The sequence below is a fragment of the Gastrolobium bilobum genome, unplaced genomic scaffold (assembly GCF_033153095.1).
Source record: "Gastrolobium bilobum isolate Gb01-03AN ecotype WA unplaced genomic scaffold, APGP_CSIRO_Gbil_v1 utg2366, whole genome shotgun sequence".
NCBI lineage: Eukaryota > Viridiplantae > Streptophyta > Magnoliopsida > Fabales > Fabaceae > Gastrolobium > Gastrolobium bilobum.
The window spans coordinates 225,743-247,581 of record NW_026897169.1 but is presented as its reverse complement, the minus strand read 5'-3'; the positions used below and the strand labels follow the sequence as shown (position 1 = coordinate 247,581).

General features: G+C 30.6%; 3 protein-coding genes across 3 annotated transcripts; all 3 read right to left on the bottom strand.

Annotated features, from left to right (window-relative positions):
- Nucleotides 1–2,242: 2,242 nt before the first annotated feature.
- Nucleotides 2,243–4,980, bottom strand: LOC133304660 (protein IQ-DOMAIN 33). The gene is made up of 6 exons (XM_061504710.1): nucleotides 4,921–4,980; nucleotides 4,450–4,731; nucleotides 3,858–4,064; nucleotides 3,189–3,302; nucleotides 2,735–3,115; nucleotides 2,243–2,501 (listed from the first exon to the last, which is right to left on the bottom strand). Exons 1-6 carry the CDS (start codon nucleotides 4,978–4,980, stop codon nucleotides 2,388–2,390), a joined length of 1,158 nt encoding a protein of 385 aa, XP_061360694.1. The 3' UTR covers nucleotides 2,243–2,387.
- Nucleotides 4,981–11,740: 6,760 nt separating this feature from the next.
- On the bottom strand, nucleotides 11,741–12,491 carry LOC133304676 (heavy metal-associated isoprenylated plant protein 47-like). Its single transcript, XM_061504729.1, has 3 exons — nucleotides 12,367–12,491; nucleotides 12,205–12,280; nucleotides 11,741–12,077 (listed from the first exon to the last, which is right to left on the bottom strand). Exons 1-3 carry the CDS (start codon nucleotides 12,370–12,372, stop codon nucleotides 11,815–11,817), a joined length of 345 nt encoding a protein of 114 aa, XP_061360713.1. The 5' UTR covers nucleotides 12,373–12,491; the 3' UTR covers nucleotides 11,741–11,814.
- Nucleotides 12,492–20,908: 8,417 nt separating this feature from the next.
- Nucleotides 20,909–21,635, bottom strand: LOC133304649 (heavy metal-associated isoprenylated plant protein 47-like). The gene is made up of 3 exons (XM_061504699.1): nucleotides 21,545–21,635; nucleotides 21,383–21,458; nucleotides 20,909–21,287 (listed from the first exon to the last, which is right to left on the bottom strand). The coding sequence occupies exons 1-3, from the start codon at nucleotides 21,548–21,550 to the stop codon at nucleotides 21,034–21,036; spliced, it is 336 nt and encodes a 111-aa protein (XP_061360683.1). The 5' UTR covers nucleotides 21,551–21,635; the 3' UTR covers nucleotides 20,909–21,033.
- Between the last annotated feature and the right edge of the window lie 204 nt (nucleotides 21,636–21,839).

Here is a 21,839-nt window from a genome sequence, read left to right as displayed (position 1 = left end):
CAAATGAGAGATGTTGGGCCAGTGTCTCCAAACTTGAGTTCCTTCAGTAGCTGTTTTAACCAGATGAGTTCACAGGTAGCTGTGGCCATGGAGCGATATTCTGCTTCAGCACTTGATCTAGCAACTACACTTTGCTTCTTACTTCTCCAGGAAATCAAGTTATCTCCAACGAATACACAATACCCAGAAGTGGATCTTCTATCAATAGGAGAACCTGCCCAATCAGCATCTGAGTATCCTACAACTCTGGTATGACCTTTGTTTTCATAGAGAAGACCTTTGCCAGGAGCAGTCTTGATGTACTTGAGGATACGGATTACTGCATTCCAGTGATCTTCACAGGGAGAATTCAAGAACTGACTTACTACACTGACTGCAAAGGAAATGTCTGGTCGAGTAACTGTGAGATAGTTCAGTTTCCCAATCAATCTTCTATATCTTTCTGGATTAGAAAATAGCTCCCCCTGATTTGGTATAAGCTTGACATTTGGATCCATAGGAGTATCAACGGGCTTAGCATTTAACAATGCTGTTTCCTCAAGAATATCCATAGCATATTTTCTCTGTGATAGTACAATGCCATCTTTGGATTGGGCCACTTCTATCCCTAAGAAATATCGGAGTCTTCCAAGGTCCTTTGTTTGAAAATGATGGCACAAATGTTGTTTTATCTGAGTTATGCCATGAGTATCATTACCTGTAATGACGATATCATCAACATATACTACCAAATAAATAGAACCTGAATCAGAGTGTTTGTAAAAGACTGAGTGATCAGCCTCACTTCGAGTCATGCCAAACTGTTGTACAACAGTGCTAAACCTTCCAAACCAAGCCCGGGGAGACTGCTTTAGACCATACAAGGATCTTCGGAGACGACAAACTAGGTTAGACTCTCCCTGAGCAACAAACCCAGGAGGTTGCTCCATATAAACCTCTTCCCGCAGATCACCATGGAAGAAAGCATTCTTTATGTGGAGCTGATACATAGGCCAGTGATGAATGACTGCCATAGTAATAAAGAGGCGAACAGAAGTCATTTTCGCCACGGGAGAAAATGTGTCACCATAGAAAAAACAGGCGGGTCAGCCTTTTGAGAACCCTTGGATGCATCGTGGGGTGACAAATCAGCCATAGATCACCTGAAACAAAAGCAAACAGCAACCAAAAGCAAAGAAACACGTGTGAATAGGAACCAGCAAGAGAAAGAGACACTGTCGGAAGCCGAAACGAAGTCTGAACAACAAAGTGAGGACAGATCCAGGTGCGCAAGGAGAAGACGAGTTGAACCGTGGTGGTCGGAGGTCCAGCCGGAGCTGCACGCGCCTCCACGCGCCGCTGCAATGAAGCAGACGGCAGAAGCTTCCTCCCGCGCGTGTGGGCGCGTGGCTGAGGTGTTGGACAGACAGGACCGCCTTGTTGTGGCGGTCAAATTGATGGGAGTTTCGCCGGAAAAGTCGCCGGAGACGGTGGTCAACGGTGGTTCTGGACAGCGGCAGTACTCAGACAAGGTCAGAAACAAAATAGGGAAGCCGGAAACTGACAGATGTGACGGTTTCTGAAAAAAAAAATATTACTCAGCGAACACTGGTCCACCGAAAAACCGCGGATTAGGATTCCTCTTGTTAAGCTCTAGATACCATGTTAATTACCAAGAGACAAGAGGTATTCATTGTAATCCTTGTTATATTAAACTACACAACATTGGTGCTATTATATAGCAAACCAATTGAAGAATACAAAGAGACACACTCAATGTGGGACTATACAAAGAGACACACTCAATGTGGGACTTCTATACTATTTACAGCAACAGTTACTTAATGCTTCAGCTCGGCAATCTTAATTGAAGAATGTATTAAAGGGAGAGAACAAATGGGACAGGGATTGGGTTTTCGGCAATCATAATACTTTTGTATGATAAGGGCAAATCACAGTGTACAAGCCTCCCTATCATGATGGTAGGGGTGGGGTGGATAGTATGGAGTTTCATCCTTGTATTTTTGCAAAGAACATGTTTCCAAACACTTTTGTATGATAAAAGTACGCAAAGTTGGATGTTAATATTCAGCATTTAATTTCTCAGTGGAAAAATATATTTTAGTGTCCTATCAATATTAAACTAATTGTGATTATATTGCATTTACTGCTTAAGAATGGATGAATTCTTGAAAAGCAAATCATCAGAACAACCATCTCTTTCCATGCACTTGATAATATGTACTGAAGAGAAATTGTACACATAAGAGGATGGAATCAAGAATCTACAAGAGAATCCAACCATTACATCTCAACACCAGACACACAAGTTGACTTTCTTTTTCATTTTCTTTTTTTTTTTGGTTACACACATAAGTTGACTTTATTTGGCAGATAAATGTTGGAATTTACACATCAGAAGCTTTGGAGGTGCTAAATGTCATTTCTGTTTTGCTTCCTAGTTGCTTTTGTTTTTGCTTAATATCGTTGCTAGCATTGTTTGAACCATCTCTCTTGCCTACCTGGCGGAACATAAAAATTATATTTAGAAGACAGTGGTGATGGACATATACAAGCAAGTGAAGCAACATACTCATGCATATTAATGACAGCTTTCATGATCATGACTAAATCTAATTAAAAATCATTGTGAGGAAGGAAATATTGAATACACAAACATGAATCATGAATCATGAATTTGTTATGCTTGACTTGGATGGCTTGTGAACTAATGAAGAGATTCTGAGTCTCTGACCTTTGGCTGCTCTTCAGGGAATTGATAACTTGGCACTGTTTTCCGCCTTGACACAGTTCTCCTAGCTTTAAAGTTGGTCTTCGCTGTTGGTGGTTTGAAGCTAACTTTTTCTTCTCTTGAATTTATTGATAAGTTATCAAAATGAAAGGGCACTTCATTTGACCCACAACTCTCTTTTTCTTCCCCAGCAGTATCTAAAAATCTTGTCTTGATTGTGAATTTGTGATTACTGATAAAAGGGTCATACTGCTTCATAGCATGGCTTTCAACTGATGAGGTGTCTGGAAGACGGGTTGCCATCCACCGTTCAAGCCAGCTCCAGCTCATATTTGATTCCATGCTGTTATATTTTGTTGATTTTCTCTTTGAACAAATTCGTAACTGCAGCAACCAGGATTAGTGTTTTGTTTCTTGCCATATCCTTTCCATACATGAAATAGTTTTTGATGTTTACCTGTTGTGAGAAAGCATAAGCTAGTGCTCTTTCCCTCCTGGTTGTTGCCTCCATTCTGTTCTGTCTCCTCATTTTTGAAACATAGCTACTCACGGTGCTGTCATCCCAGTCATCCTGATAATGTCTATGTTATTATGCAGCTTAAGAGAATTTTGATTGATGGTGAATTATTGCCAATTTGATGGATACTAATTAAAGTTCAGACTCTTATAAATGCTTCAACAATGTGCTATATGTAATATCACCCCTCTTTTTTGTGAATATGTAACATTACCCTTTGAACCATGTTATAACATGCTGTTTGCAATGCTATTGATCCATATATAAACACAGGCCTCGTTTCTATCACTATATACCTAGCATCTTAACAATCCTTGCGTGCTTTTAGCATGTTGACCTGGTTACTCAAGTTAACATGTCGACCTTGCTTTACATATTTTTAACCACACTAGTTGTTCTTTTTCTCTTTTTTAATTTTTGAGAAAATATTAACCACTCTTTTGGTTAATCATCTGAAGTTTAAAATATGATTGGGAAGATGCCTTAAATGGTAATTCTCTCTAATTTCTTTGTCCTTGTCTTCTGTTCAAGTGACTCATTTATTTTTCTCTTCTAACCAAAATGAAGTGCTAGTTCACAAAGTAACATTGTCTTCTGTTATACTTATACCTTTTGCTTTATTGCTTGAGTTCTGGTCCTGCGTTGAATACGCTGGTAAATGCTCATTTTTTCTCCTTCAACCGAGAAAACTTCCGTGGAGTTCCCAGTTTGGACTTCAACTGATGTGCCCATGGACTTGCTATCTGGACTTTCTGTTACTAAATTGAGCTCTTCTTTACCAGTTTTCAATCTGATTTCTTCATTTTGACGCCTAAGCTGAAATGTGCAGTACACTAGTGATGTGTTAATAAGCAAGAAATATTCCTTATGCAAGGGTAAAACATACTATGAATCATATGAGTATTAAATATACCGTTATATTCTATAATTCTAGCCAGTAAACATTGACATTTTAGCAATTAAAAATTTAAAAGGGGTGAGAGGATGGGAATGTGAGAAATAAAGGGGAACGATGAAAATTGACATTGTTGCAGAAATTGTCATTCTCCTCCATTCTCTCTTCAGTCTAGCAAATTTCATTCATATCATGCACACACTTGAACTCAGCACAAGCAACCTTTAAGTTAAACACATGAATATGTGCTCAAATATTTACTTTACTTTCATGAAAATTGATGTGATTAAAGTTTGGTGAGCTAACCAGGAAGCCTCTATATGCTGATTGAATAAGAATAGCTGCTTCTTCCTCATTCAATAATTTGGTGTTTGAATTTGGCCTTTTCTGTGTTACATTCTCCACAGTTTCTTCACTCTTGGTGTCTCCTTTATCAGTCAACTCCTCGGGTATTGGCTGTGTAACCGTGGCTTCAGAGCTCTTAACTGAAGCTGAATCTTCCTCTGCAAGGACTGAATTGAACTCGTCGCCACACAAGTACGATCTAACAGATACCCATCTTCTATTTTCCACAGTATTGCGTCTCACCTGTTAGCACACCAGAATTCAAAGCTGGTTTATTCATGGACTCTAGTTAAGAGCAATGAATGATAACAGCATTGGAAGTAGAAAATTTTAGCTAACAGAACAGTTTTATGCTAATTCTGTAGTAGATAACAAGAAAAGCATTAAGAGAAGAAAGAAATAGAGAAGCTATAGAACTTGACAGACACTCACTTTGCTTTCATGAGACCCAAAAGAACGATTTTTGGAGAAGACACTTCTTACCAACTCCATCTCAGTTTAGATCCCAATGAAGTTATTGTCCACAACTATATTAATATGCCAATGCACATATAGTGGAGGACACTAGCTAACTACATCATTAGAATTGGATAAAGTATAAAAGGCAAGTGACATTCTTACTTGTACACACAATATTATACATTAAATAAAGTTGTATTTTAAGGTTACACGAAACTACTAGGCTTTATATCTAGAGAGAAACCACATGTTCACTAGAAATAAGTTTTTGATCTCATGATCTGTCTGCTGAGCCTTGCAGAGCTGGAATGGTACCACTAAATCTGAAAATATTAGAAGCTGGAAAGTTAAAGAAAGATTAAAGTGGATGGATTTGAGTGCATGTTTTTATTGCTTTAGCATCATATACTTTTTGCACATGGCTTGCAGTGGATAGGCTTTCATAAAGCTTGCTTGTTACTGGGGTTATGTCTTTCCCTTTCTGGTTACTGCTTCCTCTGTCCTTGGGGTGGCTTTTTTTTTTTTATGTTACTTTAGTTTGATGCCAGTAGCTTTGGGGACAGGTTAGGAAGCCATAAAAAATTTCCAAGGATTCTTCACTGTCAATTTTCAAATGCTTTTGCAGAGTATTGCTTTATTTTTTTGGATGAACACATTTAGTGGCATAGTTACAATATGTGACATGTTCTTAAGTCACGATTCAAGTTTTTTCATGTGGTGTGCCTTTCTTTTATGAGCAAGTTGATGGAAAGCCTAAACGAGTTAGGACCTCGTGTATGGTATGGTGGAGTGAACTGAACAAACGCATGGAATAAAGGATTTATTTTCTTTTCTGAAGCTTTTGCTTAAGATTGTTAAGTAAAAATACAAATCAAAAAGAGGTGTAGAGGGTAAAGGAAGGAGGTAGTATTCAAATAGCTTGACCTAATGAAAATGAAGTTCAATACTGATTTTTTAGTTTGAAAAAGTTTAGAAGTGCCATAGTTTTAACTAAAAAAATATCAAAAATGAAAAAGTAAACCTAAATCCTTTAATAATGAAAAAGTCTTAAAGACAGTTCATACGATAAGGGCAAGTTTGCATGACCTTGGTGATCCGTGAATTTTGTATTTATATATGAGCAAAAAAAGTTAAACAAGGCATGTTAGTTGTTTTATATACTAAATAATTCTTATTTTTATTCTATTGAACCATGTTATCTAAAATGATTATTTTTGAACCGCATGCATGTGGGCAACACATTGGGGATGCAATTTGTTGTGCCATTCCATCTTTCTTGCAAAATTGTGAAATATAAAAGTCAGCATGTGCAGCACACTAAAGAGCGTGGACTTTCTAACTATTTCCCCTTCGGGTTCGAGGCTTCTAGTTCTAGGTGCCCTTAGAATCGTGAAGGTCTAATAGATAGCTAGCTAGTATCAACGACGGACAGGAACAAATCTTCAGTACAACGGGGTAAGTACATTTTTACTAAAATGAAAAAAAAAATAACGATATGGAAAACAATAACCATAAAGATAAAATTAAGGTAAATATATTATTTTTTTCATATTTGATAAATCATGTATGTACTGAGTGGTCGATATATTTCGTATATGAAAATATTTTCGACGAACAGGATGTATATGCATGCAAGAATTTCTCGTATATGATTCGACCAAAATATTATCTTTTGGTAAAAAATATACTCAAATGACACGCAAACAGTATTTTTTACCAGACTGTCATGTAAGCATAATTTGCTACGACCGGTAGCATATTATGTTCACCAATAATTTTATGACACGTGACACACTTTCACAGTAAAAAACTGACGTGTCATAATTCATTACTATTGACAGTGAATTTTGTCTGCAATATAACTATGTGTCACAAAATTATTGGCCACGAAATTCGTTACTAGTGATAGCGAATTATGACACGTTGCAGTCTGGTAAAAAATATTATTCACATGACATTGAGATAAATTTTTTGATAAAACATGACATTTTGGTCCCAAATCCTATGATCCTCCTTATAAGTGGTTCAGCCAATATTCAGCTTCACTGGCCACCCTAATCACGTGGAAATTATTGGAGACAATGCCATTTTTTCTCTTGCTTAATGGGCTGTGCGCTATTCTTCCGTTTCATCTTTCACCTTTGACTTTTTATATTTTGTTTTGTATAAGATGGTATTGCTTAGCAAATAATATTAATTAAAGTTACAACAACATTAAACAAATATACAAATACACACAAAAATTTGAAAAAAAAAATTATACGATTTCATATAATTTTTATTCTCTTAAAAATTTCGACCGAAGCTGTTGTGCACAAAGCGTTGCAACTTGATATGATATTATAATTAAGCCATAAAACACCGACACTTCAAGAATCCTAACGTGTCGTGTTCGACACTTCCTGACACTCATCGACACCTTCCGACACTCCAATACTCATTGCAAAGACTCAAAAAATTTCAAAGGTCACGTTGCGTTGCATTTTGAGTTCCAACTATTAGATTCGTTAGATTACGATTACGATTTTATTGAGTTTAATATAAATATTTGAGATATATTATGTTTTTTTCCAAAACTGATGAGTATTATAAATTTAGCTTTTTTTTGTTAAATTATTGAATACTAAATATAATATACACTACATAAATTAAAAATATTATATAATATCAAAACGTGTCCTAACGTGTCAAAATTTAACATTTTTTAAAATTAACGTGTCAGAGTGTCGTATCGTGTCCCGTGTTAGTGTCGGTGGAACATACTAATTAAGCAACTAGTTGTGTGAAGTTATTGCAGCACTTTCGTCCTTACTGCTTGAGTTTACTTCCTTACTATTGTTGAATTTCAACTTGATCGTACTCTTCAGACACTTTGCTAAGATCAATAAGAAAATAAAGTTAGCTGATAGCCATCGATTTCACAGAGATCGAGGATAATTCATGAATCAAGATTTATTTGTTTTATTAATTCCTTCCTTTTTACTGGAGACTCTAGATCTATCATACACATAAAATTATCGTAGTTATAAAAATTTGTCAAATATTTGCAAGCTATTAATTTTATTATAAATGTTTGAAAATTCATTACATATTAAGCAACATGCAATATATATTTAATATTTGATCTTCTATATATTGATTTATTTTTTTTAAAAGCATTAGAGTAAATTTTTTTTTTTTTGGTATGCATTAGAGTAAATTTTTTATTTTATACTCATAGTGGAAAATTAGGTCTTTTTTGTAATTAAAATATTTTTGATAGGAAATATAAAGTTACTATGTAACCTATCGATCGACCTTATAATATGACCATATATTGTGTGAACGATCTCATTAATTAATGGATCAACTTATGTCTGAAAGAATTTATTATTCCATAACAAATCAATGAAAAATAAGAAATAATTATTTTAATTATTAACCATTGACTTATAAATGAATGACTGAAATTTCTCACATAAAATAGTCATGTTAAAACAATATATGAGAAAATATATTTCTTTTTACGGTTTGATGTTTGTTTTTGTCATTTTAAGTGAGAGAAAGACACACAAGCAATGAAAATCATAAGAGAAGAAAGTTAGTATTTTTTTTGGGTTTAATGTTTTGTCCTTTTAAAGGACATAGAGTTATGTCATTTCAAGTAAGAAAAAGACACAAGTAATAAAAATCATGGGAGAGAAAATGAGTATTTCTTTTTTAAATTTAAATTTAAAATAAAAAAATTAGGTTGTGTCTTTCTCTTACTTAAAATGACACAACTATATGTCCTTTAAAAGAACAAATATTTTTTCTATTTTTTTAATTTAAGTTTTAAATAAAAATATATTAGTTTGTATCTTTCTCTCACTTAAAATGACACAACCTTATATCCTTTAAAATAATAAATATTTTTTTCCTTCTTTTTTATATACTTTTAGTAATTTAAGTTTTGGTTAATATTACTAAGGAAAAAGTAGTTTTTATTAAAAATAACACAAAGTTGTGTCATTAAAAATGACGAACACTTACCCCTATTATACTAAACTATTAGTTTTATATTTTTACTTATTTAATTTAGTCTATGTATTTCTATTTATTAATATATTAATTTTTAATTTTTAGAACATTATTGGTTCTTGTTGTCATTATTTATTAAAATATAGCTTTTGAAAAACTAAAATTTAAATAAATAAAAATATAACAAACAACCAACAAGCACGTAAATCAACTCGTAAGTGTTGTTACTTGGGGTCTTGAGTCTCTCGGAATGCAGCTGTATTAAAACTTAGTAGGGAGAGTTTTGCTGCTCATATCGTTTTACTCGATTTGAATCAAACTAGTTGAGTAATCAATGAACGGATGAATAATATTCAAAAAAATATAACAAACAATATCTAAATAAAAAAATAAGAACCAAAACCATAATGAAAACTATAAAGACCAAATTAATTACAAGCATTTGAAGAATGAGGATCTACTTATAAATTCACATAAAATAGTTGAATGAAGTTCAATTAATTCTTAAATTTTATGAAATTTTACTGGGCATACTAAAAACTTTTGATACATAAAATGGATTGATAAAATATAATAATTACAAAAAAATTCAATGAAATAACTATACAAAGTCTTCCCCTGGAATCAATTTAGAATATATCATTAAAACAAGACTGGAAACTTCATATATGAATTTTATATATAAAATTAAAGGATTGATATTTGTCCTGCTGTACTCACATAAAAGTAAAAAAGAAAGAGAAAGAGAAAAAACATTCTACCTATTTTCACGTGAGTGCAAGAGTTAAAGTTGTCTCTATCTTGCTGGAAAAATATTATTCCCAACTAAAATTAAATTAAAACAACAAATATTTTAAAAGTATATATTTTCCATTCAATTTTTATTTTTTAATTCTTTACCTATTCATTGATTGTTTGACTAATCTAATTCTTGTGAGATTTATCATAAAAATAGAAAACTCTTCCTAGCAAGTTTTTAACACATATATACTCATGATTCAAACTCAAAATAAAATAATAAATTAGATCAATCCCATACCAATTGATGCATGTTAAAGGTGCTAATTAATAGTATGCTAAAGTAATCCCTAGAGTGATCAACGGGCTACCACTTATAAGTTATAACTACCAATAGTCAAGTACGTACGTACCGCGTATTAGACTAATAAAGTTGACTTGGAATATCTTAGAGTGTGCACGACTTGGACTTGGACTTGGACTTGGACTATTCCAATTTCCAACTTCCAAGCAATTGCCACTAATTAATGAAAAATGGCAACGACCCAACGACTGACTTTTTCCTTATTACATGGAAGTTATTTGCTATCTAGAGACCCACTGACTTTTTCCTCACCAAATAATCAAAGATTATTATTATCTAAGGATTGTTCGTAATTTTAGCATCTTACAATATTAAATTTTTAATTTTTTTTTATTAAATTAGTATCTTAAAAATTATTATTTCTTTATATTAGTCTTTTGATAATTTTTATGACAATATTAGCTTTTTAAAAAATCCAAAAAACATTATCATATTTGTCTTAATAGAGAATAAAGTGGTGAAACAAAACAGTTAATTTAATAACTGTTTGGTAATGATAATTTTAAAAGGACTTATACAATAATAACATTGTATTAATATATTAACCTTTTATATTTGAGGAATTAATTTGATAATAAATATTATTAAAAATTTAATTAAATAAATTATAGACCCACGTATACTTAGTTTTCCTTTGGATATGTTATTTTAGATAAAAATATTATTTATTTTTTACATTCTTTGACATGATTGGATTTTAAAAAAATGGAGTATTAAGAAAAACATGAATTCTGTTTTTTTATAAATATGGGTTTTTGATTTTTTTTTTAAATATATCTTTTACAACATAAATAAACTATTCAAATATTAAAAGAAAAAATATTTTTTAAAATTTTAAATATGAATATAAAATAATTTTATTTATTAAGGAAATCAAATAGAAAAATATTTAGTTTTCGAAGTGTAGTCAAATAAACGGTTTAATCCCCCACCTTTTACATTACCTTTTCATTTCTTTTTTTTTTCTCTTGAATATCAAGGATTTTTCTATTGCTATTTGTGTTTACAAACCTTGCTTTGTTTTGGAAAATTAACGGTATTCAAAGAAAATTTGAAATACACATATGCACTAATAAATACGAATCAATTGCCAATCAACTATGGACATTTTTTAAAAAAAATAAAAAATTATCAGACTTTCACTGGGATCCAAGTGAAAAACAAAAAACAAAAATAAAAATGGAATATGAAGATATCCAAACCCATCTTAAACACCATAGGATCTCAATTACACTGGAAAATGCAAGTGGGCTACAAGCCTGGCCATCAACTAAATATGAGCACTTTAATAAAGAATTAAACTAAGCACTTTAAATTTTAATGAAAATATCTTTTTTTGATGGTTTTTAGTGAAAATATTTAAAATTTTAATATGTTGTCGCACTTTAGCAAGTAGTATTATATATCATCTATAGCAATGACTCTCTATAACGAGTAGCTTTAAAGTTTTTCATAAATCCTTACGTTATAGCTTTAAAGTTTGGGTTGCAATTGAAATTTCAGTCACATCACAATAAAATCTTATCTCTTACTTACCTACACCCAAAATATATTGGAATTTGAACCTTAGAATGTTTATCTTAGTAGTTCAGCCTACACGAAAAATGTTTATCTTATTTCTTATCCAGAAAGGGTAAAGAAAAGAAGAGAGAGTATATATGCAAATGTAATTTTATTCTTTGATATCTGATGCATAAAGAATTTACAATTCATGGATGGTTTGATCCTTTGATGGAAAGGTAAAGCCATCCCCAACGAGAAGCAACTTAGAGGATCGAGCAAGTATTGGGGTATGAATCATAAACTACTGGATAGGAGGGACAAGGTGGAGGAGCATAGCAGAACTTCATATTTTCAATTTTAGTGGTGTCACTTCCACTAGAAGTCGTTTTCGCATCTCCGACACTTAAAAGGGTGGCATTGCAGAACTTCTTTCTCAACTTATTAGTCAAGCAAACAGAATCGATTCCATCTCCAGTCACCACCACTTTATCTCTGCTTTCGCCTTCTAATGACACTGAATCCACACCTGTATTGTATATATATATGTTCCATTTGGCCACAACCACAACAGAGAATCAGTATATTAATAATAAGCATATTGAAGACTATTTATAATATTTAAAATTGATACTTTTAAGTTACAAAACGTGTACCTTGAAAGACTGCAGCAATTTTCATGGCCTTGCTTCTGCATTTGTCACTGTTCATTTGCACCTGGATAATTATTTTCTGTGGAAGCAGTATAGAGCTTATTATTGAAAAAGAAATTGCATAGATCATGTAATGTAATTATTAATCATGACAAGTGATCTTACCTTCATGTTTGATAGCTTTATGTTCGGGCCGAGGAGAAGCTAGCTTAATTCGCTACTGATACGTACTATTTTATTTGATTTTTCTTATGTTTCGGTGCTTTGTGGTTACTGGTTAGGGTGTAATTCAGAGAGTGCTTTATATATAAGCTATTTTCTGTATTGTTTTGTTGACTCAGGGTAAACATCTACGTACGCACGCCATGGAAACTAGTTGATTTCTACATTTTTCTCCGTTTTACACTTATGATGGGAAATTAGCGTTAAAATATCGAGTTTGGTAGGAAATATAAAGGAATAATCAAAGGCTTTAAAAGCTAATGATTGGGTAGTTTTTTTTTTTATACATAATGATTGGGGAGGGGCTGAACCTTTAGCCATCACTCTGATCCCCCGCACTCCGGATTAGTCTCATAGTTGGCTCAAAGAGTCGAAGTTCGTGGGGATACCGGAGGGAGCCGACTCGCCTCAAAGAGATAATTAGGGTTGGATAACTCCAAATAAAAAAAGAAACCGACCGTGTTGTCTCTCTTTGACAAACTTGGCCTCGTGTCTGAATTCTATTTTGGGTTTGATATTTTTTTCCTGTCCCATGTATGTGAGCCTATTTGCAAAGTCCACGGCCAAAGTCCTCATAGTTAAATGAAAATATGGAATGTTCTTTATTTACAAAGCTGGGTAGATAATATTGTCCACCTCTTTCGTTTTATATATACATATATATATAATCGTTATACCTTCAATCATCTCACTTGTCTCTAATAATTTAAATTTATTAATTATATATGGGTCCCTAAATAAGAATAAATCAATAGCTAAAAATGAATATAAAAAAAAAAAAAATTTACACTAATATAAATTGATGCTACCCCCTCTCTATATAAAGAATTAGATAGTATGAAGTAATATTTAGTAGTTTGGCACATTAATAATATTACGTTAAAACATAATTTTAGTTCTTATATTTTATCCTGAAATTCAATTTAATTTCTATACTAGTTCATGTCAACTTTTAGTTGATTTGCAAACGATTGAAATAATGAAGTGTTAATAAACATACATAGTTTCTCGAATTATAATTTATCTATCGCAATATATATATTCTATTATATATCGAAAAAAAGAAGTTGAGATATTTTAGTCATCATGCTTTTAACCTTCAAGAACTGGCAGACAATAAGTTATTTGGTAGGGTGTAGTATAAAATGCTCAAACGATTAAATGGGAGATTCTTCTTCTGGAAGAAATTCAAGTCCTAAGCTAAGCTGCATTCCGTATACTCGGAGTCGGTGGGCTTCCTAAAAAATAAGGGTCAATGGCTCAATGCATAGATTTGCTTTCTTGGAAGTCACCGGAGAAAAGAAAAGCATGGGCCAACTCTACAGTGAGAGGCCGAAAAGTTTAATGTGCGGAAGGGAGTCATCCTTTCATGTTGAATAAAATTTCAGAGAAATTATTATTATATAAAGTGAATCAATAATGATAAAGAAAAAAAAATGGGAAGAATTCGTTTACAATTTTTTTTACAAATTACACTAAGTATGACTAGTCATATACTCTTGATTGAAGTATGACTGGTCATACTTAATATAGTTTGTAAGAGTTTGTAAACAAAAAGTTTGTAAATATAACTTTCTCCATAATAAAATAAATAGTTATAAAATCATTAATATTGATTTATTTTTGTATGAGTATGCTTTTTTTTAACATGTCTATTTTACGTTTTATTTGACCTGAGAGTAGGGGTATAAATAGACTAAGTCGGGCTAGATTCTTTCTTAAAAATATTTTAGGTATGACTTGATTTGTTAGTCTTATATAGGCTCAAATTATAAGTTTGGATGAATTTATATTTGAAAAAAAAAAGCTTTTGATCCAAACCTATTAGCCTTTTAAGCTGTAGGCCTTCACTAGTTAAAAAAATAAATTAAAATAATGTTACTTTATCATTCAAAATCATTAAAATGATAATTTATTTATTATATTTAAAATAAATAATATGGTATAAGCAGATCTGTAGACTTATAGATCCGAAATATAAAAAATATTCTGGGTCCCTCTTTCTAAATAGATTTTTTATGAGGTATGAGTCTGTGCTATTTGATTTTATATAATAGGTCGAACTGTAAGCCCCTGTTAAATCGGCTGGCCGTTTACACCCTTACCTAACAGTATCCACGAGAAAAACTTTAGTGCACTAAAAACGATTGGTGTTTCATTTTACTAAAAGAAGAAAATTTTTAGGACTTAAACAAACATATAAAAAAAACATGGATAAAAAGCAAAATAAACTCTCTTTTTAGTAAAGAGGAGCACCAAATTCGTTGCTCCTAGTGCAACAAAATGTTTTTCTCCAAGTCCTCAAGCTCAAAAGCCATAACAATCGAAAACAGTGAGACCCATTGATTTTCCACTCACTTTTATTTTGTTGAGACGAACTTTTCAATCTCGACTAAGAAGTCATTACGAACGGTCGGGCAATCGCTATCTCTGAATTCGGACTTGATGAAAACCATATTAACGACACTTCACTATATAATTATGATTAATTGTACTTCTCCTTTGAATGATCTGTACACAACGACATGGATGAATGACACCCTCAACGGTTGAGTAACTATAGAGGAAGAATCGATGCGTAATACGAAACTAATACATACACCTATTTGGGCAAAAAAAATTAAATAATTTTTTAATAAATATTTACTAAAACATACTCATTTTAAATGTAAATATGAATCTATAGCAATATTTAAATATGTTCCACATGAGGTGTGACCTAATGGAAAGAGACATGCCCCACATGGGACATGTTTTAATAGAGAGATACGCCCCACAAAGGTCGTGACTTATCTGGTGCTGACACGTGGTACAAAAAATTAACAGTTTGATCATAAAACTTTGAAAAGTCATAACTTTTAACTCATGTGTCTGAATTAGGTAAAAAAAAATTTTGATTCCACATAATTTTTTGAAATCTACACAATGAGGTCTCATTGAAGAGAATTTGATGAATTTTTTTTTTCAAAATTTCGGATATTTTATTATAAAACTTCAGATGACTATAATTTTATATCCTTTAAAAGAACAAATATTTTTTCCTTCTTTTTTATATACTTTTAGTAATTTAAGTTTTGGTTAATATTACTAAGGAAAAAGTAGTTGTCATTAAAAATAACACAAAGTTGTGTCATTAAAAATCACGAACACTTAGCCTATACTAAACTATTAGTTTTTATTTTTTACTTATTTAATTTAGTCTATGTATTTCTATTTATTAACATATTAATTTTTATTTTTTAGAACAATATTGGTTCTTATTGACGTCATTATTTATTAAAATATAGCTTTTGAAAAACTAAAATTTAAATAAATAAAAATATAACAAACAACCAACAAGCGCGTGAATCAACTCGTAAGTGTTGTTATCTGGGGTCTTGAGTTTGAGTCTCTCGGAATGCAGCTGTATTAGAATTTAGTAGGGAGAGTTTTTCCGATCATATCGTCTTACTCGATTTGAATCGAACTAGTTGAGTAATCAATGAATAGATGAATAATATCCAGAAAAAAACAAACAAACATTATCTAAATAAAAAAATAAGAACCAAAACAATAATGAAAACTATAAAGACCAAATTACAAGCATTTGAAGAATGAGGATCTACTTATAAATTCACATAAAATAGTTGAATGAAGTTCAATTAATTCTTGATTTTTATGAAATTTTACTGGGCATTCTAAAAACTTTTGATACATAAAATGGATTGATAAAATATAATAATTACAAAAAAATTCAATGAAATAACTATACTACAATAAAAAATTTTATTAGTGTCCAAAATTTCGTCACTACATAGGAAATTTCGTCACAAATTCTTAAGTCGCAAATTTATTTGTGACGAAATTTGATTATTTGTGTCGAAAATTGTCATTTGTGACAAAATTTGTGATGAAAATTTTTGTCACAAATAAACTTTTTTCTTGTAGCTTCCGCTGGAATCAATTTAGAATATATCATTAAAACAAGACTGGAAACTTCTTAAATGAATTTTATATATAAAATTAAAGGATTACTATTTCTCCTGCTGCATTCACATAAAAGTGAAAAAGAAAAAAAAAAAGAGAAAAAATATTCTACCCATTTTCACGGAAGTGCAAGAGTTAAAAAGTTGTCTCTATCTTGCTGGAAAAATATTATTCCCAACTAAAATTAAATTAAAACAACAAATATTTTAGAAAAATATTTCAATTTTTATTTTTTAATTCTTTACTTATTCGTTGATTGTTTTGACTAATCTAATTCTTGTGAGATTCATCATAAAAATAACAAACTCTTCCTACCAAGTTTTTAACACATATATAGTTATATATACTCATGATTCAAACTCAAAATCAAATAATAAATTAGATCAATCCCATACCAATTGATCGATGTTAAAGGTGCTAATACTTAATAGTATGCTAAAGTAATCCCTAGAGTGATCTACGGGCCACCACTTATAACTACCAATAGTCAAGTACATACCGCGTATTAATACTAAGTTGACTTGGAATATTCCATTGGTTTAGAATGTGCACGACTCGGAATTCCCAACTTCCAAGCAATTGCCACTAATTAATGAAAAATGGCAACGAGCCAACGACTGACTTTTTCCTCATTACATGGAAGTTATTTGCTATCTAGAGACCGACTGACTTTTTCCTCACCAAATGATCAAAGGTTGTTATTATCTAAGGATTGTTCGTAATTTTAGCATCTTACAATATTAAATTTTTTAATTAAATTAGTATCTTATAAATTAGTATTTCTTTATATTAGTCTTTTGATCATTTTGATGACAAAATTAGCTTTTTTAAAAATCCAAAACATTATCATATTTGTCTTAAAAAAGAATAAAGTGGCCAAACAAAAAAGTTAATTTAATAACTGTTTGGTAATAATAATTTTAAAAGGACTTAACATTGTATTAATATGTTTACCCAAAAAAAATTGTATTAGTATATTAACCTTTTATATTTGAGGAATTAATTTGATAATAAATATTATTAAAAATTTAATTAAATAAAGGGAAATAATTTTCTTATGTTGTAGGAAAATAATTATTTTATGTTGTAGAAATAAGATTGCAAGTGAGACCCATAGCTAATAGGAGAGAAAAAAAAAAGTGGGACCACCATCTTTTGTGTATATAGGAAATTTAGTTATCTCATACAAAATGAGATAAATATAACTATTAAATAAATTATAGATCCACGTATATTTAGTTTTCCTTTGGATATGTTATTTTAGATAAAAATAATATTTAATTTTTAAATTCTTTGACATGATTGGATTTTAAAATAAATGAAGTATTAAGAAAAACACGAATTCTATTTTTTTCATAAATATGGGTTTTTATTTTTTTTTTAAATATATTTTTTACAACATAAATAAACTATTCAAATATTAATAGAAAAAATATTTTTTAAAATGTTAAATGTGAATATAAAATAATTTTATTTTTTTAATTTGTTCAAATAATTTTCTATAATTTTAAATTTTAAATTTCAGTCTTTACGCTTATTCTGTTTTTTGCGAATTGGTGAACGGTCGGGCAATTGCTATCTCTGAATTCGGACTTGATGAAGTGCACGTTTGGATTTTTATTTTATTTTTTTTAAGCTAGTAGTTATTTATAAGCAGAAACTAAATTAAATAGGTTTTGAGAAAAAAAAATTATAATGAAGAAATAAAATTAAAAGCAAAAAGCCAAAAGCTCTTAGAAGAAGTTTTTTTAAAATTCTTATCAACTTTTTTTGAATTGTGTATTTTTTTAATGAAGAGCTATAGAGAGAGATAATTTTCTTAAAATAATGCTTTTAACTAACTTTTAAATTACAAATTTTATGTAATCATCAAAAAAAAATTAGCCTTTTAGTTTTAGTTTTTTTTTAAACTTTAACTTATAAATAATTTTGCTTAAAAAGAGAAAAACCATATTAACTACACTTCACTATATGGTTAAATGTACTTCTCCTTAGATTACCAAAAATAAAATAAAATTGTACTTCTCCTTTGTATGAGTTGTACATAGGGGTGTGCATAGGTCAGGTCGGGTCAGGTTTTTATGCCGACTCGACCCAACTTAGTTTTTATAGGTCAGGTATTTTGACCCGACCCGCTTTAATTTGATCCAAGTCAAGTCTGACTTGGTTTGAATTTTTTTGAACTAGTTCAGAACCGGGACGGATCTGATCTGACTTGGTTTCTGAAGTGGGTCAAATCCGACCTGACCCGTTTTTGACTTGGTTTCAAAATATATTTTTAATTTGATTTTTTTATAGTTATTGATTTATTTTTTAAACTCATGTAATTTAATTATTTATTTATTTTAAAATATATAAATTTTATAATAAATTTGATATTTGTTGAATAAATAAAGAAATGTAATTTTAAGCCCCTACACATGTGAAGCAAAATTAATGAAAATTAATGAAAAGTGAAGGATGAGAGAACGTTCTTCCCATCTTAAGATGACAAACCACTAATTTTAACAATAATATATTATAAAATTAAATAATGTCTATTGATATGAAATTCATAAATTCAAACCCAAATTATACAATTATTATTAGGGAAAGATCGATTAGTTTAAAGCAACTCTTGGCTAATATGATTGTACATATATAATTTTAGTTATCAACTACAAAGAAAATAGAAAATTTAAGACTTTGTTTGAGAGTTTGGAAGGGAAGGGAATGAGGGGATCCAAGGGAGAGGGAAGGGAAGAAAATTGAAGGGTATTTCCTTCCCTTGTTTGGTAGTTAAAAAAATGGTAAGTGAAAAAAATGGAAGGTTAATGAGATATTTTTATTATTTTAATATTTTTTTTAAATTAATATAATTATTATATTTTACAAATTAAATTAAATTTAAAATTTCTAACAAAATGATTTATGTACTTTTCACAATACTAAAAAGATCATATTTTTGATAAAATTTCTACGTTGCAAACGACAAAAATTTAGTCACAAAATTATTTTTTTCGTCCGAATATTTTTTGTCGAAAAGCGACGGAATTTTTTCTCTAATGAAAATTTTTACAAAAATAAATTTTCTATCGAAATTTTTGACGAAATTTAGTTTCCGTCAAAAGTTTTGACGAAATGGAAAAATGTTTGTCATTTTAAATGTATTAAACTTACGTCAGAGAGAGATAGACACATAATTTTATTTTTTATTTAAAATTTAAATTAAAAAAACCACTCACTTTCTCTCTCCCATGATTTCCATTTCATGTTTCTATCTCTCTCCTAAAATGACATAACTTATGTCATTTAAAATGACAAACACCAAACCCTTGACGAAAATGATTTCCTCCATCAAATGTTTTAAACGAAAAAAGAATTCCGTAAAAAATTTTAACGGAATGTTTTTCGTTCAAAATTTCGATGGGAATATGTTCTGACGAAAATTGTTTTGAGGGACATGTTTCATTTTAAACTTTCGACGAAATTTAGATTCACTAAATAATTTTGAAAGAATATTTTTTCCGTCAAAATTTTTTATCGAAATATTTTTTGTCAAAAATTTTACCAAAATTTTTGACAGAAATTTGTTCCTTTGAAAATTTTGATCGAAATATTTTTTATCAAAAAACTTGACGAAAATATTTAGTCGAAAATTTTCGATGAAAATGTGTTTCGCTAATAATTTCAACAAAATTTTGTTTTGTCCAAAAATTTAACAAAAATATTTTCGTCAAAAAATTTCAATGGAAATGTGTTTATTCAAAAAAATTGATGAATATGTTTTTTACTGAAATATTTTGACGAAATTTAAATTCCGTAAAAAAAAATTTCCGTCAAATTTTTTTCAGAAATGTTCAGTCACAAATTTTGATGAAAATATTTTTCGTCGAAAATTTTTATGAAAATATTTTTCGTAAAATTTTTTGACATAATTGTTTTACGTTAAAACTTTTCTTTTAACGTAATTGTGATTTTTTTTCTTTTTTTTCACATAATGAGTGCGGGTCAAGTTTTGGGTCATTATTAAAACAAATTAGGTCTAAAACTGAGCCAAATAAAAGTGGGTCAGTATTGAAACTCAGCTAAAAAAATAAATATTTATGAGTGAGGTTAAAATCAGATCAAGAGCATGGCAAATGAAGTATGTTTTTGCACAACCGCGGTACACAACGACATGGATGAATCACACCCTTAACGGTTGAGTAGCTATAGAGGAAGAATCGATGCGTAATATGAGAATGATACATACACCCATTTTTCAAATAGATTCAAATGCATTATTATATCCATAAAATATTAAAAGAAATACTAAACCTTTTAGAATCCATGCACTTTTCAAACCTGAAAGTTTTTCATAAATCTTTACGTTATAGCTTTAAAGTTTGAGTTGCAATTGAAATTTCGGTCACATCACAATAAAATCTTATCTCTTACCTACACCCAAATATATTGGAATTCGAACCTTAAAATGTTTATCTTAGTAGTTCAGCCTACATGAAAAATGTTTATCTTATTTCTTATCCAGACAGGGTAGAGAAAAAGAGAGAGTATTTATGCAAATGTAATTTTATTCTTTGATACCTAATGCATAAAGCATTTTCTTCGTGGATTGTTTGATCCTTTGATGGAAAGTTAAAGCCATCCCCAACGAGAAGCAACTTAGAGGATGGAGCAAGGATTGGGGTCTTGATTATAAACTACAGGGTAGGAGGGACAAGGTGGAGGAGCATAGCAGAACTTTAAACCTCCGGCATCTCCATCTCCATCAGAAGTGTTCGCATCTGCAACACTTAAAAGGGTAGCAGAGCAGAACTTCTTTCTCAACTTATTAGTCAAGCAAACAGAATCGATTCCATCTCCAGTCACCGCCACTTGATCTCTGCTTTCGCCTTCTAATGACACTGAATGCACACCTGTTTATATGTTTGATTTGAATCAGTATATTAATAAGCATATTGAAGACTATTTATATTTAAAATTGATATACTTGAAGTTACAAAACGTGCACCTTGAAAGACAGCAGCAATTTTCAGGGCCTTGCTTCTGCATTTGTCACTTTCCATGTGCACCTGGATAACTATTTTCTGCGGAAGCAGTATAGAGATTATTATTGAAAAAGAAATTGCATAGATCAGGTAATGTAATTATTAATCATGACAAGTGATCTTACCTTCATGTTTGATAGCTTTATGTTCGGGGGAGAAGCTAGCTTAATTCGCTACTGATACGTACTATTTTATTTGATTTTTCTTATGTTTCGGTGCTTTGTGGTTACTGGTTAGGGTGCAATTCAGAGAGTGCTTTATATATTAGTATGTAGGTTATTTTCTGTCTTATTTTGTTGACTCAGGGTAGACATCTTGCGCACTACGTAATGACGTCATGGAAACTAGTTGATTTCTACATTTTCCTCCTTTTTACACTTATGATGGGAGATTAGGTGTCGTTGAGCGTTAAAATATAGT